This window comes from Antrostomus carolinensis, unplaced genomic scaffold, assembly GCF_000700745.2.
Source record: "Antrostomus carolinensis isolate BGI_N321 unplaced genomic scaffold, ASM70074v2 scaffold42725, whole genome shotgun sequence".
Classification (NCBI taxonomy): Eukaryota; Metazoa; Chordata; class Aves; order Caprimulgiformes; family Caprimulgidae; genus Antrostomus; species Antrostomus carolinensis.
The window spans coordinates 5782-28407 of NW_010315094.1; the positions used below are offsets into that span (position 1 = coordinate 5782).

Here is a 22626-nt window from a genome sequence, read left to right on the forward strand (position 1 = left end):
CTGACACCCACAGCATCAGCACAGCTACTCCAACACACGGCTCAGTTACTCATCGAGGGACCAGTGGGTGTCATTTGGTCTCCTGCCGTGTCCTGCAGCACTCAGTCTGCATTTAAAGCCCATGTTATGGCCTGGATGCAGAGACTGATTTGATTTAAGTGGATGGAAGAGGGGGACAGGCTACCTCTAACCTTCAGTGAATTGTCCAAGCTCAGAAAATGAAGTTGCTGTGTCCTGCTGGATTACAGCTTTCATCTAGAGTTTGGCTTCTGAGAACAAGGAGGTCATTCCATCATCAGGTCTGCTCTGGTTTTGCAGTGAATATTCCCTTTTCATGCAAAGGTGAAAATTATATTCCATCAAATAAAAATTTTGCACTAAATTGTGTAGAAGGAAATATAGCTCATTTGAGTGGAGACTGCAACTGAAAACACAGTTCAGGCCAGGGACTGGCATGAGCGGGGGAGCTTCACTGCAGGCAAATGAGCTGCAGTGATTGGCACCAGTGACGTGTGTGACTTACATGTATGTGTTACACCATTTGTGGGGAAAAAGGGTATCATGTGCTACGATGTCACTGCTGGGCAAAATACCCTGAAATAAATGAATCCAGACATATGGCCAAATTCTGATGACACTCCTGCTTCAACAAATTTTCATAAACTGCATTTGAAATAAACCCCCCCTCTTTATGGCGTAAAGGCGAACAGTGTTTCCTAGCCCAGCCTTGCAGTTTCACATCACCTGCGATGTACCCTGATTCCCTCTCTGCCTGTTTTTTTTCTCTCTCTCCCTTCAGATGGCCAGTAACCCATGTGCCAGGCAGCCCCGGCACCCGCTCGCCATGCCAGCTGGAGTCAGCCCCTGCCACTGAGGTGGAGAGGAGGTTGGAATCGCCCCAGCCCGCGCCATGGCCTCGCCGCGGCAGGCCCGGCATGCCGGCCCTCCCGACGGAGGCTGGGGGTGGATGATCGTTGCCGGCTGCTTCCTTGTCACTATCTGTACCAGGGCCGTGACGAGGTAAAGGGGCTGCTTCTTGTCTTTCTGACCTGTTTGTGGCATTACCCCCTTTTTATACCTTTTTCCCTAGGAAGAGGATTTGGGATCTCCCTTGATGTCCCACAGCTGCAGGGGTTATTCTGGCTAGCTACAAACCTCTCTCTTGCTACATTTCTAAAGGCTTCCTGAACTCTCTAAGAGTGTGGGGACAGCTGAGGAACTAGGAGACCTCTGGTTTTAGTCTCGCCTCCTCTGACAGCTGCTGTGTCTCTCAACACCCTCTCCTTGATCTTTTTTTTTTTTTTTTTTTTTTTTTTTTTCAGAATCAAAGGCTTGGACAGGCAGCTTTATTTCAGGCTGTGGTGGTTTGGTCGGGGAGGGAGGAATCACATAGGGTCTATTTGTGTCAGCTGTGTCCGTCTGACCCCACAGCCGTGCTCATTTTTGCTAGTCCCAGTGGATTTGCTTGACTCCCGAGTCTATCTGAGAAACCTGTAAATACCCGCCTCTCCTACTGCAAGCACTTCAGGTACCATCCTTACTGAGAGAGTTTGTGCCCTAGAGAAGAGGCCCTTCTCTATATCCTTCTGGTATCTGAAATATGCAGACAATATTTTCACAAAAATAGAAAGAACAGGAATAGATTGCTGCCTTGCATAAACATAATGTATACATCTGGGGTGAGATGGCTTCCACAGCTGCTGTTGGGTGACTTTGATGTCAGCTGGAGGCAGAGGAGCCTGGTGTGTGTGAACATGGACATTTAAGCTATATTAAGCAGAGAGATATGCACCCTGGTAAGTGAGGAACACTGAGGCAGTGTCTTGTTGGACAGTCGTTATAAAGTAAATAGAGTGTTTCCTACCTACATTTTATATTTCTTTTAAAATAAAGCTGTTAGTTTTAAGGATCTAAAGTCTAGGGTCTTGGAGTCAACATCAGAAAAGGGGCATGGAAACAACACAGTGATAGATTATGCACCCAGATATACCAGTTCTGTAATAACAGTAGAGATTTCCTAGTGGATTTAACTCCTTTTTCACGTGTGAAGTCTGTGACATCCAAGAAATCATCTAATGGCTGGCACACATTTAGACTGTATACAAGAATAAAGTTATGTGCAAGAAAACAGCTGAAGAAAGTGGTTGTTTGTTGATTCGCAGGAGGAAAAAAGAGAGGGGGAAAAGGGATCTCTTGCTGATCCAGAAACCAGAATGAAACTATGCAACCTTTTAAACCATTTCCCTGCAGAGATAGAACAGTAACACTTGTTATGCAGAGCAAAGTAACCTCTTCTGGAAGCATTTTAATAAACTGTTGGAAGGTCCATGGGCTCCTGCTGTGTTTTGATTCTCTGTTCATGAGGAGTTGCTTTGCACTTGTGCATCCATGACCACATAGCTATAGGTGGTGTTGGCTCTATGGGTATTATGTTGGCCCTGCTCTGCCAGTTTTTCCAGATGTGAACACTACCATTAGCCAGCAACCAGTTCAGTGAAGAACTGGGGAGCTGTGGCTTTGTGTACTAGGGAAGCAACATCATGATGTGAGGTATAAATTACTCATGATAATTAAAACTTCAATTTCATTTCAGTTAAAAATTAATATGAGTTATAAAAATCTAGCAGCAGACACCACAGTGAGAAACATGCAGTATTATAATGTTCATAATCTCTCTGGAGTAGTTATTTGTCTGAATTAGGTTCTACATCAGCCTAATTGTCTAATCCTACTGCTGGGATAATAGTTTGACACCAATTTGTGATTCAGTTGTTGCCAGTGTAAAGCAAAGGTTCTTCTCTGGTTGAATCACCCTAGCCTAGGTGCCTTACACAGAGTACTGTTGCAGTTATTCAACTTGCACACTTCATTTCTTATCTTGTCCCTCATGCATTAAGGTAGCCCTTAATTTCCAATGTCCCTTTTAAACTGTTTAAAAATTTCTCCATCTCATTAGGATTTAGGCAAACCACAGAATTGATTTTCCTGGGATCTGAGGAGGACCTTCAAGTGGGTACTCTTTATACCTGAAGAACAAGACCAGTGTTTTCTGTGAGGCAAATATCCCATTTTCAACAGATTGGTGTTCATTTTTTCTTTCCTAGGTGCATCTCCATTTTTTTTGTGGAGTTCCAGGCATACTTTGGGCAGGATTATGCCAGAACAGCTTGGATCCACTCCATTGTTGACTGCGCTACGATGCTTTGTGGTGTGTATTAACTGTTTAAGACTAATGTGGCTGCTTTTTCTTTAGCTTCATCTGGTTTTAACATGTTCACAAGTTGGGGGAGTTAGCTGGGAAAGATAGATACTGTGGAGTCCCTGGGGTATGGTATATCCAAGCTGCTTCCCCCAGCATAGTTGTGCAGGAAGGGAGTGTCTTCATACTACAGAAAAGAAGCAGAAATTTGTGTTGTCAAATGATCTAAGTTTTCAGAAATGTACTTTTATTGAGGTCTAGTGGGACAAGTCGTGTTTGAGAACTACTAACTGAGCACTTGTTTCTTTTGCCTTTTGATTGGAATCATGTTTGAGACTTAGCACAGGATGTACATCTTGCCTTCAGATCAAGTCACAGTCATCCTCCTTTTAGCAAACTTGTATGTTTACAAACAGTCTTTTTCCTTAAAAGAAAATTCAGTGTTACTAAAAATGACATGCATCAATGCAACAGTTGTACCAATTTTCTCATGGGTTTACTTTAAAACCATGCAGCTAGGTGAAAACCCATGCCCTAATCCTGTGAAAGAGGGTTAATCCATGAAAATTGATATGAAGGCACAGGGACATAGCTAGAATGAGACACAGCAATTCTCCTGTGTCAGCCAGGCGATATCTTGGGGAAAAGAGATAAATAAGGATAACCTTGCCCTGGCATTGCAGGTAGTGGAGACAGAGAGAGCTGATGATGACACTCTGTGGTAGAAGCAGGGTGATCTGTGAGCCATCAGTGTTGGAGAAGTGTGGGAGAGGGGCAGCAGCTCTGGAGATGGTCCAAAAGATGTGAGACCTCTCCTGTTTGGATCTGATGCAGAGCCTACAAGGCCAGGGAGGAGTGAGGAAGGATGCCTGAAGTTACTGAGGGCTGAAGTGCAAATTCCAGGTGGGGGAAGGTCTCTGTTCTAAGTGTGGAGTAATGAACAGTATGGGCTGTCACTGTGGCCTCTCTTGACCCCAAAAACTGCAGAGTAGCTGTGTCCTGTGATGACTTTGATCTACTAAAATGTCTGCTGAGAAAGCTACTGTAAATTTCAGTTTTATCCCAACTTCCAGGAAAATGGTTTTTAGAAGTTTTTTGGTACTCACATCATTGTGATGGGGGGCTGTTGGAAGACCGTTCTATATAGCTGTTATCACCATTTTCTCCTGCTTACCTACTGCTTCCTTTTCCTTGATGACCATTGCAACAAACTGCGTGTGAGGACCTGCTATTAACTACCAGCTTTATTTGTTTCTTTGAAGCCCCGCTTGGGAGTTTAATCAGTAATCATGTATCCTGTCAAGTTGGTATCATGCTAGGAGGGCTGCTTGCATCTGCTGGACTAATTTTGAGTTCATTCGCCACCAGCCTGGAACACCTCTACTTATCATTAGGAGTCCTTACAGGTAGGAAGCATTTGGACCCTTTGTTCCTGCCAGGAAAGCAACATGAGAACATTAAAAATTATGATCCTTCCTTTCAAGAGGGATGATCTCTTCTCTGTGTCATACTGCTACAGCGCTGTCCAACAGAGATGCTCAGACCTGTTCCCTTCATTGTAAAAGAGAGGCTTTGGCTGCCCCTGTGAGGACTTCATCTCTCAGTGAGTCTCACACAGTCCAAACGCAGCACCCTGCAAAAGCAATTCTATCTTCTGTGAGAGAGAGGACTATGATTAAAGTTCTGAAATTATGGGAGGTCAGGAAGGACTGCTGTTGCTGGTGATACCCAAAAGGTTTCATTTTTTTGTCTGTGATTTGGGAAGAGTTTGTTATAGTAGAAGTTCTAGACTGCCCCAAAATATTGGCATATTAAAAAAAAAAATAAATGAAAACATAAGAGTAAGTGGGCAGAGGAGCTCTGGGTGGACACCTGGTACCTCAACTGTGCACCTTATTTTTATCTGCATTACATTCCATATGAAAAGCAAACAAATTGCTGGTTGGCATCATTGCTGTAGCAGCTCTTCCATTTGCGTTCAGGTATGATGGTAACAAATATCTTTGCTCTGTCCTGTCTCCCTGTTTGTTGTGCACAGAGGAACTTGAGAGGTGCCCATGGTCACATTGACATTCCTTCCTCATTAATACTGACCTGGTAGCCACGGTGATATAAGCCCTTGTACTTGGTCCCCTGCTGTCTAATAACAAGTTGGTGGAATTACTGCAATTCACATGCTGCCAACAGCTTATTTGTTTAAAAAAAAAAAAAAATCCTTATTGTAGGGCATGTAACTCCTGTATTACAATGTTAATCTCTGACAAATGTGTTCATAACAAGTAAAAAGGGTTCTTGTAACGCAAGGGACTGTGCCACATACCATACTAATGCCACTGAGGCTTCCTTAGCAAGAATGGCTGTGAATGCTGAGGTGGAAAAGCAGTTGTGCTTTGTACCTGAGGTTGTAAAGAGCCAGTTCTACAAGCAGCAAACTTCTAGTCTGTGGGGACTGATTAATGGAGAGGTGAACTGTTGGTAAAGGCTAGAGGTGGTGCCCCAACCCAGAGAGGAGGTGGGGGCATAACTGATGAAGGTCTAAATCCATAAATGCTGCAGGACTTAAAGCTGTGAAGAGTGAAGCAGAGGTGAGATGAGGGAGTGGCAATAAGTAGCAGGGTTCCTTCTGAAAGATATGAAAATGTTTTCAGCCCCAAAGTTTTCATTTCCACTTTTCACAGGACATTTATTGACCTTTTTGATGCCTATTTCCCCCTTCCAACTCACTGAAAAACAAATGGTATATATGCCATATGATTTTCACAGCTCTCGAGTTATGATGTCTAGCTCAGGGCTGCTCCTCCGACTCTGCTGTCCACACAGGTCCAACCCCAGCTCTCTGCCCTGCTCCTCCCTTTGCCTCCTGAGGGGTGCCAGAGCAGGCACCCGCCACCCGGAGTCCCTCTAATCCACTTATCCCTTCCTGGCAGCCTTAGTGCCCACCCTCACAGTGTGGCTTTTCAGGAGGACAGAGCAAGCTGGTTAGGACGCTGGGTGATTACCGCCTCTATCAGCAAGTTCTGCCAGAGGCAATGGGGACCTTTTCACCCTCAATGCAGGACACCTCCAAAACCCTAGTCAGGAACTCATTTCTGTGGCTGATTCAGAAATATATGTTTTAGTGTTAGAGCAAGCACTTGGTGATTAAAATCTGTTCTCTGGTTCTGCAGCAGAGACCACAATCTGTTCCCAGTCCAAGAGATGGATCTTATTTGTTTACTAAATTGAACATGGCTTTGTTTTCTGAGGCTATTCCCCTCCTGTTCACTTGTAGGCAAGAGATTTAAAATGGTCAGGACTCCAAGCAGCTGCTGTGTGCAGTTTGTTTAACTGACTAAAAAAGGGGTTTTTTGTACAATATTACTAACAGAGAGAGACTCTTTGTACTGTGTTTTAAAGACTTGAGAATGAATGTTCAGGGTTGCAACAGACTGAAATGCAAAGTGGTGCCTCATCAGGACTGTGTGCCCAGTGCCTGCATCTGTGCAGACCCTGGGGCAAGACCTCATCTTGCATCCAGAAGAGGCTGACACGCCATTTGTCTGAAGTTTATTGATTGTCCTTGTTCTTGTTATTAAACAAACCCCAACACTTCTTTCTGAGTCTTGTTATTCTGGATTAGTGATGATCTGTTAGGTTTGTCAAGTCAGTGACCCTGGCAGCAGAAGAAAGGAGTCATCCTGGTTTATCCTCACACTGTGACTGGGCTGCATGATACAGAATCAGAAAAAGCTTCCTATTCACTTGTGCTAATGAAAGCAGGTTATGTGGTTTAATTTAATGTGTTCCATATGTCATGCTTAGTATTAAGCCATCTGCATTGTGCTTTCTCTTCTAGGACTTGGGTTTGCACTCTGTTATTCTCCAGCCATCGCAATGGTGGGCAAATATTTCAACAAAAGAAAAGCGCTGGCGTATGGAATAGCCATGTCAGGAAGTGGAATTGGTACTTTTATCCTGGCCCCCGTGGTCCAGCTTTTAATTGAGCAGTTTTCTTGGCGTGGAGCTTTACTCATCCTGGGAGGTTTTGTTTTAAACCTCTGTGTCTGTGGTGCCTTGATGCGACCTATTGCTCTTAAGGAGGACCATAAAACTATTCCTGAGTTTCTTGAACAGGATTATGTCTCTGAAGCACAGAAACAAGACTTAAAGCGGATGTCCATCTGTTCACCTTTAATCAAAATGTGGTCTCACAAATGTTTATGCTACTGTTCCTGGAAGGAATATGACTTTTTACTGATGCCAAGCTTCATGGTGCTGGCAGTGTCAGTTTTATTTATGGCATATGGCTGTAGCCCTCTTTTTGTCTACCTAGTGCCTTATGCTTTGAGCGTTGGAGTGAGTCATCACCAGGCTGCCTTCCTCATGTCCATACTTGGTGTCATAGACATCATTGGTAATATCACCTTTGGATGGCTAACAGACAGAAGGTAATGGCTTATGGATAAGCAAGTGTAAGCTTTAGATGGTGGGAGGCTGGATGCAATTGAGGTATAATACATATAATTGTTACCATTATGGACTTTTTCTGTAGCATGTGTAACTTTAAAAAAAAAAAAAAAGAAAAAAAAAAGAAACAACACACAGTCTAACTTTCAGAAATGCTTACTGCTTCATGGTTTTGTCTTTTCTGAGTTTGTTCAATTCTGCTGATTTAATTTATTTTTTTCCCGAAGAAATGATGTGTTTGTGCAAAGCTCTTGCATTTGACAATGGAAATGTAAGCCCCTGCCTGAAGTACGTTGAGCGTGATCCTCTGTACCTGTTTCCTAGAGGATCTCACTCTACTTCCTCTGTCTTTCCATCCCTTTTGTGCTGCTGGGGAGGCACAGAAGTCATGGAAAAGGGTCAAGGGTCCAGCTCAACACTGTCAGGCACATACTCAGAAGGACTGACTTAAAACTGTTACACATTTTCCAGTATGTGAAAACTCACTGTGCTTTGCTAACAAAGCTCACTCCAAACAACTGTGTACAGCATCTGTAGCATCAGCAGAGACTGACTAAATTAAGAAGGATTTTGATTCTAAAGGACACATTCTTGGTGCTTACTCAGTTTGTGGGGAAAAATCAATTATTGATTTTGTGGGGCAGGGAGAAAGGGAATTGCCATCTCATTTACCTCACTCTAACCCAGTGTTTAAGGGCTGATGCAAAGGATGACAGCTAAGAGAGGTATAGTGTAATATTTTTTGCATAATAATGACAGCACCTTGCTGAGCTGGGATATAAAGCCTGGTGGAATACTGCTTTCAACACAGAAACTTCAGAGGGCTGCAAAATCCTGGCAGTGGAGTGGCTCCCCATACTAAAAGCAGCCCAAAGAACACTGCAGGCAGCATGGATTGCTGCTTACCAGATGTTTCTGCAACTGTAGGTGGGCATCTTTCTCTAGCTGGGCTCCTCAGTCCTGAGCTTTTCATCATGAAGACTATGAAAGAACATAGACTTAAATTTGAGCCATGTAAAAGAGACACTGAAGTGCTGCATGCCAGGGCATAGGAACTGAGATACTATGTCCAGTGATAATGTTTTTCTTTTCTGTTTTGAAATTTGCAGGTGTCTGAAGAAGCACAGGCACTTTTGCTACCTCTTTGCTGTGGGAATGGATGGCCTCTGTTGTCTTTTCCTGCCAGTTCTCCAAGACTTCCCTTTACTTGTGCCTTTCTCATTTACCTTTGGCTACTTTGATGGAGCCTATGTAACACTGATCCCTGTTGTGACAGCAGATGTAGTGGGAACTTCTTCCTTATCATCAGCACTGGGTGTCGTGTATTTCCTGCATGCCATACCATATCTAGTGAGCCCACCTGTTGCAGGTCAGTTCACAAATTACTTTCCTATAATATTATCACTACTTCAAATTTACCTGTTGGTGTGATGTAAAAGGAGAGGAAGGTCAGCAAATGCACACTAGATGTGGAGGTAGCCCCTGGGCAGAGGAATAACACACCTAGACCTTCATAAAACTTAAGATCCCACTTAAGCTCTGTCTTGATGGGATGATTTCTACATATAGAGCAAGTTGAAATTTAAAAAAAACAAAACAGTATGGAATAGGGCTTCTAGGAGCTGTTTCATCACCACTTCACACAGATCAGAAATTGTGCAAGTAGGAGGAACAAAAGATTTCACTGTGAAATTACACTATTTTGAAAATGTAACCTAAAGAGAGTTTCATTCCAAGGTTTTTTTGTTGTGGAGGGCTTGATCTTTTCATCTCTAAACTGCTTTGAAAAGATTGGTGAGTCAGCTTTACTACTGCTTGGTCACAAGCTTATCACTGAGGCCAAGTGCAGGATCCTGCACCTGGGATGGGACAATCCTCGTTATCGATACAGGCTAGGAGATGTGCTGGAAAGCGGCCCTGAGGAAAAGGACTTGGGGGTAGTAGTGGATGAAAAGCTGGACATGAGCCACCAATGTGCACCTGCAGCCCAGAAAGCCAACCACATCCTGGGCTGCATCAAAAGAAGCGTGGCCAGCAGGTCGAGGGAGGTGATTCTGTTCCTCCACGCTGCTCTGGTGAGACTTTACCTGGAATACTGTGTCCAGTTTTGGAGCCCTCAACACAAGAAGGACAAGTGCCTGTTGGAGCAAGTCCAGAGGAGGCCACAAAAATGATCAAAGGGCTGGAGCACCTCTCCTATGAGGACAGGCTGAGAGAATTGGGGCTGTTCAGCTGGCGAAGAGAAGGCTCCGGGGGGACCTTATAGCGGCCTTCCAGTACCTGAAGGAGCCTACAAGAAAGCTGGGGAAGAACTGTTCACAAAGGCAGGTAGCAATAGGATCAGGGGTAATAGTTTTAAACTAGAAAAGGGTAGATTTAGGTTGGATATTAGGAAAAAATTATTCAATATGTGGGTGGTAGATCATTGCTACAGGTTGCCCAGAGAGGTAGTGGAGGTCCTGTCCCTGGAGATATTCAAGGTCAGGCTTGATGGGGCTCTGAGCAACCTGCTCTAGTAAAGATGTCCCTGCTCACTGCAGAGGGGTTGGACTAGATGACCTTTAAGGGTCCCTTCCAACCCAATAATTCTATGGTTCTATGATTTTCCCAATCGGTTCCATTACAATGAATAAGGATGAGAGCTGTATTCCTGTTGTTCTTTAGAAAGAACTTGACACAGTTTTGAATATTGTGGAAGGTCAGAGATCTTTTTCAAACAGACATGTCTTGCATGTTTGTCTGCTGTTCACATCAGTTCACAATTAATCTCTACTTCTGAAGCTTTTAATTTAATTTTCCATAGAAATAACTGTTACAAAATAGAATTAAGTGGTGCATGAGCTTAGGGCATAGCTCACTAGATGTTTCTTTATAAGAATCTCATACAAGCAATATTTAATCCCAGGGTTCTCTAAGCATGTCTAAAGACTTGACAGTTAAATCCATGCAGTTGAAAGATGTTTATTTAGTATTGTGGTGATGACTACTGTGCTTTTTCTCATGGATTTGATCTACAAACAAAAGCCCATAAAAATCTTATCTGCCTGCTGAAGAAAAATCCTTCCCTGATCCAGGAGATAAAATTATGGTGATGTAAACCTGTATTGTTTGACTGTATTTATCTGTGGTAAATCCAGACATTTATAAACCTCCTGTTGATCACAGGATTTGTAAATTATCAGAATTCTGGTATTCCTTTAAAAACCCATGATTTTTTTTTTTATTTCCTACAGGCTGGCTTGTGGACACAACTGGCAGCTATACTGCATCATTCCTCCTGTGTGGATTTTCTATGATATTTAGTTCAACGTTATTGTGCTTTGCAAGACTAGCAAAAAAAATCAAAAGAACGCATTTGTGGTCACTCACCAATAATATGGGCAGAAAACAGCACATCTGGACAAATGGAGCAATAGCTTATTCTGTTACAGCAGAATTAGACCAAAAGGATGTTGAATTTTTGGCTGTGGATACAGACAGCTACAGCCACAGGTGACAAGTGCCATCAAGATTCAGTATTGCACAGCCGTGACTGAGATGGAGGTGGCTCTATAGGTTAGGCTGTTGAAGATATTACTCCTGTGAAACAAGGCATCTCTCAATCAGATTTTTATTGTCGTGTTTTATTTGGCTAAAATCTACATACAGCTGCAGTAATGCCAAGTTAATGCAGTAACAGAAGAAAGCTAGACTGAAAATAGGGTTTGTAGATACAAATGTTCACAGATTTATTTGAAATGCAATATGTCGACTACACAGGTAATCTCAAAGATTATAATTGGCTATAATCAAAAGAAAACTATAAAGTAATCAATCACCAAAACTGAACAGTAAAGTTTAAATTATTTCAAAAATAGTATTAATGAATAAGCTTTTTGGTGTTCTCGTCTATTACGTTTCAATGGAGTAATCACACACACCACCAAAAAACCTCCACATTTATTAGTCTGCATTAAACTCTTTGCAAATAACTGTTTCAAATGTCAAAGCCATTTTTTTAGAAAATCTGGCAAGAAACTGTGATTTATGCTGAAAGTATCTCTGGAGAAGCTTTAATTTTTACCATGTGCCTGAATTTTGTACACAGGTTGCAATCTCACTTCAAATACGGTTTTAAACCTACTTCCTGAAGCCCCTGCAGCAAAATTTTCAGGTCATTGCTGCTTTTTTTTCCTGGATATCTTTAAAGCTTGAATTTCTAAAAACTGACATTCCAAGTATGATCCTCCAGGTATGAGTCTCCAGCTGATCCTTGTCTGGGAGGGTGGAAGAGGTGCTGTGGCTGCTTTACTATCTGAAGAGGAGTAAATTTGTGCCGGGGGACTAGACATGCTGATAGACCAACCTACTTTAGCTGCATTAGTTGCATGAAGACCAAGGCAGCCCAGGAGACCAGAGGAGAGGCTCGTGTGTTTCCAAATACAGAACGTCTTCCTCCTGTAAAATCAGCAGCTGTTGAAGAAATTGAGAGTCCGTGTAAGCAGATGACTGAGAGACTGCCCACTCCACAGCCTATTAGTAAAGAGGATGTTGGCAAAGTGGTTTCTGTGTTTTGCAGTGGCAGATTTGTCTCTTTTTGGACCCAGGAGCTGCATCTTCAGATGAAGCAAATTACTCATTTGTGCCAATTGAAGAGCTGATCAGGTCACTTGTCCTGGATGGCCAGAACACAACAGCTGTGATTTGCCAATGGTTTCCTGTTACTTGTGTGAGGAATATACTACAGCTAGCTGCATCACGGGAGCTATGGACTGAATGAAGCTTATGGGGTAAATTACTGATGTGATGTCTAATAAATAATGGGATGTTTCTAAATTTCCAGAGTGAAACTGTTGTCAGCAAAGGAGGAACTTCACATTTTGCAATGCAAATTATTTCTTTGTTTTGATGCTGTATAAAGCTGCATTCTGTTCATTAGCAAATTGATCAGAGTCCAAATGATTTTAATCAATGCTGAACTAGTGGTTTGTTAATCATCTACAGTGGATTCAATGGTTGCTCATGGTGTCCTATTCCACTCTCAGAAGGGAAAGCAGCACAGATTGATGTTCACCAATTTGATTTAGATTGAGAGTATAGCTGTAGGGGTATATTTTTTTTATATATATTAATAGTATGTGTATCAAGTAGTTTTATTATTCCTGCATATTTCAAATATAGCATATCAAAATTGTTTGGCTTCAGCTGTCTGTGCTCAAACAAAGCATTTCCTGCTGCCCTGTTGCAGAAGTGTGTCAGAGCCAGTAGCATGATCTACACGCACAGACCACAGAGTGAGAGATACGAGTTGAAAAACTGCTTAAAACTAATGACATAACTTTTTTTTAATCTCTGTGTGGCAACTGAATCCTGGGCACTAATTTTGGTTTTAATATAGGTTCATTAAAAAGACAAAAAATATCCTTGAGTATTTCTTAATGAGTTAGGAAAAATATGCATATTTGGGGGGGAAAAAAAAATTGACTTTATTAATTAGTAGTAAGGAAGATGTTGTTTTAGATCTTGACATGAAATTTTAACATGAAAAAGTAGTCAATAGTGTTGTCTACAAAGAAGAGAAGCTATTTTCAACAAGTTATAAATTACTACTATTTACTTTACAAAAATTTAATTACTTTTTTACCACATGATAACATGTCAGCACTTGTTCATGCCAGAACTGCATATTGTAAAATCCTGTTGGAATAATACTGTATGCATTTTTATCCTAGTAAACAATGCGGTGTAATATGTTATTTGATTTTTTTTTTATTATTATTATTTCAAGATATTTTTTCATAGACTTTTCCATTTATGTGTTTAAGGCAGTATTTCTTGTTTTAAATATCTAATTTAGCAGAAAACATTCAACTGGTTTTATACACACACCTTTTGTAGAAAATGGTAGCAATATTTCAGGGTTTTCTAACACTGTTTCTGCTCTGACTTAAGCTAATGGACAAAAGCTTATGTACCAGAATGATACTTTCTGTGCATAAAACACACTGTGAAATACCAGCCCTGTCATCAGTCTCCCCACTAAGAAACAGAAGGAAGGAAGCTTAACAAGAAATGACCTGTGAGTGGAAGAAATTGGAATACAATCCACGTTTTTGAAGCCTCTTGCCAAACTTCTACCCCCTGGTCCACACAACCCAAACTGAACAGTTCATTTTCATCCTGCCATGTGAAATATTTCAGGTGGCACATTATAGAAGTCTCTGGAGTACACTGTTTTTAAAAGATGACTTATTGTATCTGCAATGGTTTTTTTTCAGAGATGATAATATTCAGGCTGTTCTCCATAGAGGATATTTCCTGGCATGGCACGGTGCAGCAGTAAGCAGAGATACCTGGGCTAGCTGTGAACAATTTGCCAGGCTAATGCTGCACGTGTCCACCAGCCCTGTTAAGCGCTAATGGATGCGAGCTTGGATGGAGCACGGCACCACTGAGCCTGACTGGCTTCCCGGAACAGCATGGTCTGACTTGGCTGGGGTAACATCCATCTGAGACAGAAACAGGGGGATGCTACCTCAGATGAATCCTGCCTGGGATAATACTCTATTCCATGCAATGAACAGGAATTCATTATAAGTAAGTGAAACTGCTTACAGCTGCTGAAGTTATCTGTTTCCATTCCATGAGGTTTGAAATGAGGAAATCATCATTCTTTTGAAGCCTCTTGCATTCTAGAGAGAATTTTTATCATATCAGTTTTGGAACATTTAATAAATTGCACCTTGAAAAATTGAGTGAAAACAGCATTGGAAAAGTTAAGTACCTTCTGTTGAAAAATAACCCGTATTTTCAGAAAAAGAAAACTGAGCCTGAAACACTTCTGCCAACTTGGATGATCATTTATCTCCTGAAAAACAAAGATTGTCTGTGCTACTATGTGGTGAATGTATTTTATATTGCCATAACAATTCCTTGTTTGCTTTCTAAAGTGTTACAAATTTATGTGAGAAAGAAGAGCTTGTTTAAGTTAAGCTGTACAGTACTAAGCTGTTTAGCACAATGAAGTCCTTAGTTGGGATTGCCTCAATAAATAATACCTTCTTCCAAGTGACTATTCTGGTGTATTCCAGTAGTTTTTTATGTAATTTGGAAGGTGCTTTTGATTCATAAATGAGTACTTCCTGCAGGGCTATCTTCACTCGTTTTTTCCTGGCACTGCTAGCGTAGGCTCTGGTGCTGTATTCATATTTGGGTGTGTTTGAGAGGCACTCAGCTTCTGTGTGGTTCTGGTTTTGTCCGTTGGGCTTGGACACTGTGTTTCATTTTGTCCGCTTCTGGAAGCTCAAGCTCAGCCTCTTCCCTGTGTCACCAGGCCAGGCAATGCGGCAGCACCACCCTGTGGAAAATAATATTTCTCCTCATTTACAAGACACTAGGCAAGAACTGGAAGACAATGTTTGCACAGAGCATCCCCGGTTAGTCCAGCACAATCCTCCACAGCACGAAGAAGGTAAGGCACAAAAAATAGATTTCTTGCATCACTATGCCTTACAGTGAATTTCTTCACTGTGGAGAACACTGAGCCACTCTGACTCTTCATAAAAATTCAGGCTCACATTTTTCTCAAGATACTTTACTCCTTATTTCTTCAAGATTTGTTTTCCCAGGAGAGAGGCTTTGGTGGCAGGGTTCAGAGGGGAGCAGGGATGTGCCACCAGGGCTTCAGGAACCTGCACCACCTCTTACTTGAATTTTTGCCTGCTGCCATCTGTGCCCTTAGGAGGGTTCGGATGGAAATGATGCCAAAATTAGAAGCCTCAAGATTGAGGTTAAGTTGCCTAATATTCCCTTTTGCCCACACAGCTGAGCACACCACCATAGGTAGTCATCAGTTCCTGACTTCAGCTCTACTGTTGTTCCTACCAGCTTTCAGGAGGGGTGTGCCAGTCATACTCTCTCAGTCCTTCCTGTTCTCTTCCCTCCCCACTTTTTCCCTAGGTAGAGCCATCTTTGTTTATAAGATAAAAACTGGAAGATGGCTGGAAAACAAGGATGGATTTTGCCTTGGCCCTTTCTTAGGAGGAAAGTGCGGTTGTATGACGTACACTGTTAAGTTCCTGATCACTTTCACTTGTATTATGAAAGATTCTTTGAGGAAGAGCTGAGAGGGGAGAGTTTTCTTGATGTTTCATGATCTGGCATCATATTTTACATTCCTTCAGGCCTGTCATCCCACCTGTACATGAGATTGCTGTTGCAGGGGCAGGGATGCTCCAGGATGGTTGGAAACAAAAGTGCACATCCTTCCTGATGGGCTCTGTCATCAGTTTGATTCATTCTACGCTTCTGGCTAGGGCTCAGAAGTGTTTTGGATGTGCAGTGTCAGTTTTCTACGTGCACTGTAATCTATTATACCAAGGTACAATACTGTGCAATTAGGCTGGCCTGTTGTAAAGAATACTTTTAGTTGGATATTTGAAGACAATCATCTCCACCCATTCTCTCTGTCCTTTCAGCCCTTTCTTCTGCTCATGTAGACTCTGTGGGCCCTTACTCCTTTTCCCACATGCTCCTTGTGTTCTGCTGCCCCGTTCTCCAGTGCTCACGCGACTCTTTGCTCTAGCTGCGCTCTACCCTCCATGTCCAGTTCAGAACATTTCCTGTCTGTGTTTTCTATCCCTGGCTTGTTTCACAAGCATGGCTGCAGACAGACATCTCTGGCATCCCAAAGACTGCCTCTCTTTCCTCTCCAGACACTTGCTGTAGCAGTTCCTGAGTGTGCAGTTTTAGGTAAACTAGATGGATGTTGTTTTGTGCACAGTTTAATTCTTTGCTGCAACACCTCTTAAGCCAGCTTTGCTGAGAGCTTGGGAAAATAAATGGGGCTATCTCCTGACCCTTTCATATCCTGCCAAAACTTTATCCCTGTTACTTTTTCGAATGGCCATTTCCCTTTCTTCAATCTAGTAACATGGGAATTGGTCAGCAGAGAGATACCAGAAGCAACAGTTGATGGATGCAATGCTCTTTAATAGGTCTCAACAATAATACATATTTTTGTAAGCTTTCCAGTGACCTAGCCAAACAGTGGTTATTTTTCATAGTTAAACAAAATACCAGATAGTAAACTGAACATGTCTTCAACAAAACTTTCTTCTAAATAACACTAAAAGAAGAAATGTTTTAAATATTTGAAAAAACATCAGAAATTCCATTTGTGTATTAGCATGCCTTCCAAGTGGTTAGATGAAATAGTACAATGATTCCCTTATCTTTTTCTCAGTAGAAGGTAAGATCTGATTTCCAGCTTAGAAATTCTGTGTTCTACAGATCATCAGTTAAACATAAACTTTATACCAGCATTAGCATTGATAACTTAGCTATTAGTTATATTAGCTACTTAGCTATTATGTAGTCTTTCCAAGCATGCTATTAGTGAATGAACAAACAAATGAACTATCATCAACTGCAGTGAGTCTGTTGAAATGTCCTTGGGTTTGGGGTTTTTTGTGGTTTTTGGTGTGAAGGATTTTTAGAAGCTTTAACTTGAGATGGAAAGCCGTAGGTCATATAATGCACTCAGATATTCTTCATTGTTGGGATACAATGCAATGGCTTTCTCATAGCACTCAATTGCTTCATGTTTCTCACCATTTAGATTATGAACAAATCCAAGTGTACCGAAATCATTTGCATCTCCTACACCTCTCTGAATTCTCTGTTCCAACAATTTCTTCAGATAATTTCTGCACTGTTTTCTTGCATAAGAATCTTCTTCAATTTTCAGCCCTTCTGTGTAATACTTAATGGCTTCAGATTCTGATTTCATATGAAAACGCTGAAAATTGCCATACTGGTAGTAGAACTCTTGTTTATCGTTATTGGATAGAATATTTATCTGAAATGCTTTCTGAAACATCTCTTCTGCTTCTTCATACCTCTTTGCTTCCGCATACATATTTGCTAGATCAACAGAAGCAGAAAAAAATTTTGGTCTTTGGTCAATTCCTGTTTTAAAATGAAAAATGGAAAGTCGTATGAGTTCCTCCACTTGCTTTTGAGGTGGAAATCTTGTAGTTCTTTTCAATTGAAACAGCTTCCCTCTGTAGCAGAGTCCTAGCTGGTGATGCAAAAAAGCAGATTTTGGTGTCACTGCTAGGGCCTTTTTCAAAATCTCCAGTGCCTTGTCCACTTCTCCTTTCCTTCTGTAAAATTTAGCAGCATATCGCAGGAAATGAGGAAAATCAGGGGTCTCCTGCATTGCTTCTGCAATGTATCTCTCCCCTTCACCAACTTGGTTCAAGTCCTGAAGTTTTAATGCAAGTAATGCCATAATGAAAGTGTCCTTTGGATTCAGTTCCACTGCACGCTTCAGGGGCTCAATGGACGGGCTTACCTCTTCACATCGTCTGGAAGCAAAATCTTCCAAACGATACATGGCTATTGCATAGCCAGCATTAAATGTCGGGTTGTTGGGTTCATTCTTCAGAGCATTTTCAAAGCAATTCTTTGCTCTCTCATAGTATTTTGCCCCAAACTTTAATAATGACCATCCTTGCTCAGCATAGATCTCTGGAAGCTTAATCTTCCATTGAGCAGTACTTGAAAGCTTTTTGCAACTGTTTTCCACTTTGCTTACATAAGTTTGAGCTTCTTCATATCTCTCCATGTGGTAATAGATCCAGGCATAGTTTCCCCAGGTAACAAGACTTCTCCTGGCAATTTCATCTGGATAATTTTTTTTAACAACTTCTTCAGCTTTTTGGAGATTTCTCAGGGCTTTCTCATTTGAATTCATTAGGTGGTACACATAGGATAGTAGATTATAATTTGTGGTGTTGGATTCTATGAAAAACTCTAGCTGATAGCCTATTGTTTCCTCTAAGTCATCGAGATCCACATCCTCCTTCAGCAACGCCCATGTAAAATGACATTCTAGTTGCAGCAGTGAGCTCTTCAAGGAATTCTTGGAAATGGCACTGGAATAAATAAAAGAAAAATTTACTTATACTCTATTTGCTTTTTGCTACTCTTGTTTTAAAACAAGACATGATGTACTTCAAAAGCAGGCACTACCTCTGCTAGTGCCACTAGTCAACAGTACTTCAAACAAGCCAGAGCTGGGGGAAGACATAGGTCTAAAGAGACGAATAATTATTTTAGTAATTCTCTTTGCCAGTGTATGAGGGCACCTCTTACATAGCAATAGAACTCGTGGTCTGTCTGTCAAAGAGGAGGGCTAGTCTCTGTGGTAGAGCTGGCACACCTCTGGGCCTCAGGAACATATTTCTTCTGCTGGGAACAATTGTTGAAGCCTACCCAAAAGAAGTAATCAAATAAAAAACTTCCCCAAAATATAGAGAAAGTGATATAGTACCTTTCTGATGTCGGTATATTTTATGGTTTGGATTATAATTTTATTTTTTTATTTCCTGCATTTGTAAATGCTTGTTTGTTAGGTCATAGCACCATTTTTATGTTATGATTATACCAGTGTATCCAATAGCTGGCTCTCAGATCCCACCAGTCTCTCCAACTGCTAGCACTCGGGTGTACAGCCTTTTGAGGGTGCAACCCAACTCCATTTCTGGTACATGTCACTCACTCACTCACTCACTCACTCACTCAACCCTATGGTTAACCCTCACTAACCCTGAGAAGCTGGCTTTGGACATCCTGTAGCTGGTCAGGGATCCTCTCTTTATCCAGGTACCTCACCCCTACAGACAGCCAGACAGACCGACACACATACACACACACACACAAGCATACCGACCGGACCCTGTTTATATACGAGTGGTCCTTAATACCCCTTTATCCCTCTCTATTTTTCAACATTTGTTCCTTTCTGAAGCACCCAGATCCTTTGTTTCCCTGCCTTTGGTCCCCTTCCCAAACATCCCATAATAAATCTCATACAATCCCCAAATCCTTTTCCCTGCATCCTGTAATGTGTCCCATATCCCTCACTAGTTCAGACTATAAGGCACTCCCGTGGACCCCTGGTGCTGAGTGTCCCCTGGGGCAGCCCTGGGAGGACTGGGTTGGGGGCTTGTGTCCCTGACTGGGGCACTGGGGTCCTCCCACCTGCCTCTGTGCTTCTATGCTCCTCCGGGTGTGTGAGGAATGGCTCTTGGGATGGGGCTAGGAGCAGCCAGGGAAGGGTGTTATTTGGATTCTTCCTCCTGCCGTTGCCTGCCCAAGCCCCTCTGTGGGTGTACAGACCAGCTTTTATCACACAATCTATCAGCAACAAACCTTTACAGAGGAGATAACACTTCAGTCTGTATTGTGCTCTCCCTTAAAGAAGGAATTATGCATGACTTTATAACTGAGGCTTCTCAGTCAAATCCTATTTTGTTAGAAAGACTTCTCTGTTTTCCCTCCTGTAAAACCTAGTCTAACAGCCTGCATGGTACATGTGCTGCTGTTCAACTGCACAATCATGTAAAAAAGAAGATGTATTTTGGGTAAAAAAACAGTGAGTGGAAAGACTGGAAAATTTGGAGGAGGAAAATCAAGGAGGAATCAGGAAGCAATTCTTACAGGTTCTGGGACGGTGGGAAGCGCACTGGGGAAAGCAACACTAAGTACACATTTCCACCCAAACCACCTGACACAGGTACTGAAGGAAGGTCAGACAAAAAAAGGTATTTATAAATGCTGTTATTGCATAAGTTTGTCTTACAGATGAATTCGCCTTTCTCAAATAATCTTCTCTGCCTAACTGACAGTTTTGATTGGTATTAAGTACAGTTCCTAGTCAGAAAGCTGTATGTGAGGCAATTAGAGTTGTTCTGGGATGAAGGAGAAGTGAGATTAAGTTCCTGTTATTATCACTGTCTTGTTAGAAACCTTTGGCTACAGGTCAGTACCACAGAACAGATATTGTCTCCCAAATCAGCAGAAGCTTGAAGCATTTAAGTAGTCCCACTCAATTAAAAATGAAACGTGTGTTAGTTTTCATTGCCTCAGCTGAGAACCATGATTATGCCATGGCTGAAAACAACAGTGGACAGTAATTAATGAAAAGACATTTGTGGAAAAATTAATATTAATGAATGTCACAACAACAGGTTTGTGATACGGATTAAATAGTTTAGCTTAGTTCAACATGTAACTGGTAAATGCAATTTCCAAAGTTGTCATAAACATCTTGGCTTTGCCCTATGTGAGTGTGTGTGTGTGTGTGTGTGAGTGCCTCTGTGTATGTGTGACAGTCTTCAGAAAACATTACTCCCCCACTTAGGCTCCAAGCTGTAGCCCAGAACCTGCACTGTGTCCTGTTTGCTGGTCCTTGAGCAGAAAGTAAATTCTCAAATGCATCAGTGCCAGTCACCCATCTGGCTGTGCACAAGCTATGGCTGCAGCCTGGATTTCATCCCTGAGCTGCATGCACACAGTTTTTCCGACTGTCACTTCTGTTCACAGAGACTGTCTTGTCAGACAATCAATAGTATTACAATATTCAATGGTATCTTTATTTTATTTTCATTCTTCCAGTAAATATTCTGTAAAATATTTCCTGCTGTTTGGATCCCCAAAGTCCCTCACTGCTTACATTTATGTAAATAATAAGCATTACTTTCCTGTGGCATGGCAAAAAAGCATCTTTCAGAGTCTGGGTTGCTCACTTACCTCATGGTTCTCCTTCTCTGCTCACTTGTCTTAAGGTAGCTTCAAAACCAAAGGAGTCCTGCTCACTGTTGCTATGACTTCTCTTTTATGTGCTCCAGCCCTCATGTGATCTGTGAGTTATTCAACAAGAACCAGAAAGTGAAACTTGCTTATTTCTGAATCTGCAAAAGGAGCTGGAACAGCCGCCAGTAGGGGAATCGAAACTTAGTCCTTAAGCTGCTTTTTTTCAGCCTGGCTCTGTGCCATGTATTACATTGTGTTGTGGAGAATGTGGCAACAGATCCTAATAGCTCCCGGCGTTTACTTTGTTCAAATCCAGAGGCATCTACGATAAGGAGAATATTTCAGGCTACTATAGGCTGACCTGGTTATCATGCATAGGCTCACGAAAGGTCATTTCCCCTCCTGCCTCTGCTGATCATCTTCGCACAATTTTGCACCAGGCTTTAGGCTCCTGTTTTATTGGTAATGTGTCATCCACACAACGTTTCCACAACGTCTTATCACCCCTGCCTGCACTCCTCTACACCCCATCCTGTGTCTCCACAGGGCAAGGTCTCTGCTGTTATACCAGGTCTGTATTTCTCTGCGCTATGTCATTGTCTTAGAGTCCTAAATATCTCATGCCACATAGAACAACTGCTTGTTGCTGCTCTCTACATAAAACTGCAGTTGTACTGTGCAAACATAAACAACAGTACAGCAAATGAGATACAGACACCTGATCAATTCAAGAAATTGCTGTCATAGTTTCACCAAGCAAAACAAAGCTACAGGCAGGTCAGGACAAGCTCCAACAGAGTAACAAAGAGATCAAAGAAATAGTATCTAACATATGTAAATAGAACTATATATAGATATAGAAAACTCAGATGTAACCTGAAGCTGCAGACCAGTGAAGAAAGAGAAATGTGTAAAAGCATGTTAACAAACATATAAAAATGACCCAAAGTGGATCCCGGGGAGAGGAAGAAGAAACCACCAGCATTAGCATCATGTTTCTTCCAAGAAAGGATGCCAGTGTTTGATGATGGTCTGTTTTATCCTCTCCAGTAGTCTGAAGATACTGATCCAAATGCCCAAAGGAATCATCTCTAGGGGAAGGAATAGAAACTAAGAAGTGTGTGTGTGCAACAATTTTAACCATAATTTTGCTATTATTGTGACTTTTTCTGTAAGTACTTTGTTATTACTCTTTCTCTTTTTGTAATAAATAGATATAGACTAATAATGATTCTTGCATTAGACTAAGAATTTAATTATACTAACACAAAAAATCTTGTCTTTACCTGTATAAGGTTTAATTCCTCTTTATCCATAAACAAGATTTTTTAAGGAACATCACAGGACCTCTCTCCATTCTTGAACCCATTCTCACTTGGTGCATATGGGAAAATGCAGGA

General features: G+C 41.7%; 2 protein-coding genes across 2 annotated transcripts; one reads left to right on the plus strand and one right to left on the minus strand.

Moving 5' to 3' along the window:
* The first annotated feature begins 910 nt into the window (after window positions 1–910).
* On the plus strand, window positions 911–11141 carry SLC16A12 (solute carrier family 16 member 12). The gene is made up of 6 exons (XM_010167849.1): window positions 911–1020; window positions 3105–3208; window positions 4462–4605; window positions 7035–7626; window positions 8755–9014; window positions 10879–11141. The coding sequence occupies exons 1-6, from the start codon at window positions 911–913 to the stop codon at window positions 11139–11141; spliced, it is 1473 nt and encodes a 490-aa protein (XP_010166151.1).
* Window positions 11142–17126: 5985 nt separating this feature from the next.
* LOC104519817 (interferon-induced protein with tetratricopeptide repeats 5) lies at window positions 17127–21328 on the minus strand. Its single transcript, XM_010167852.2, is given in 3 exon segments — window positions 17127–18564; window positions 21224–21258; window positions 21260–21328. Coding segments are annotated over 3 exon segments (1542 nt in total).
* Window positions 21329–22626: the final 1298 nt, after the last annotated feature.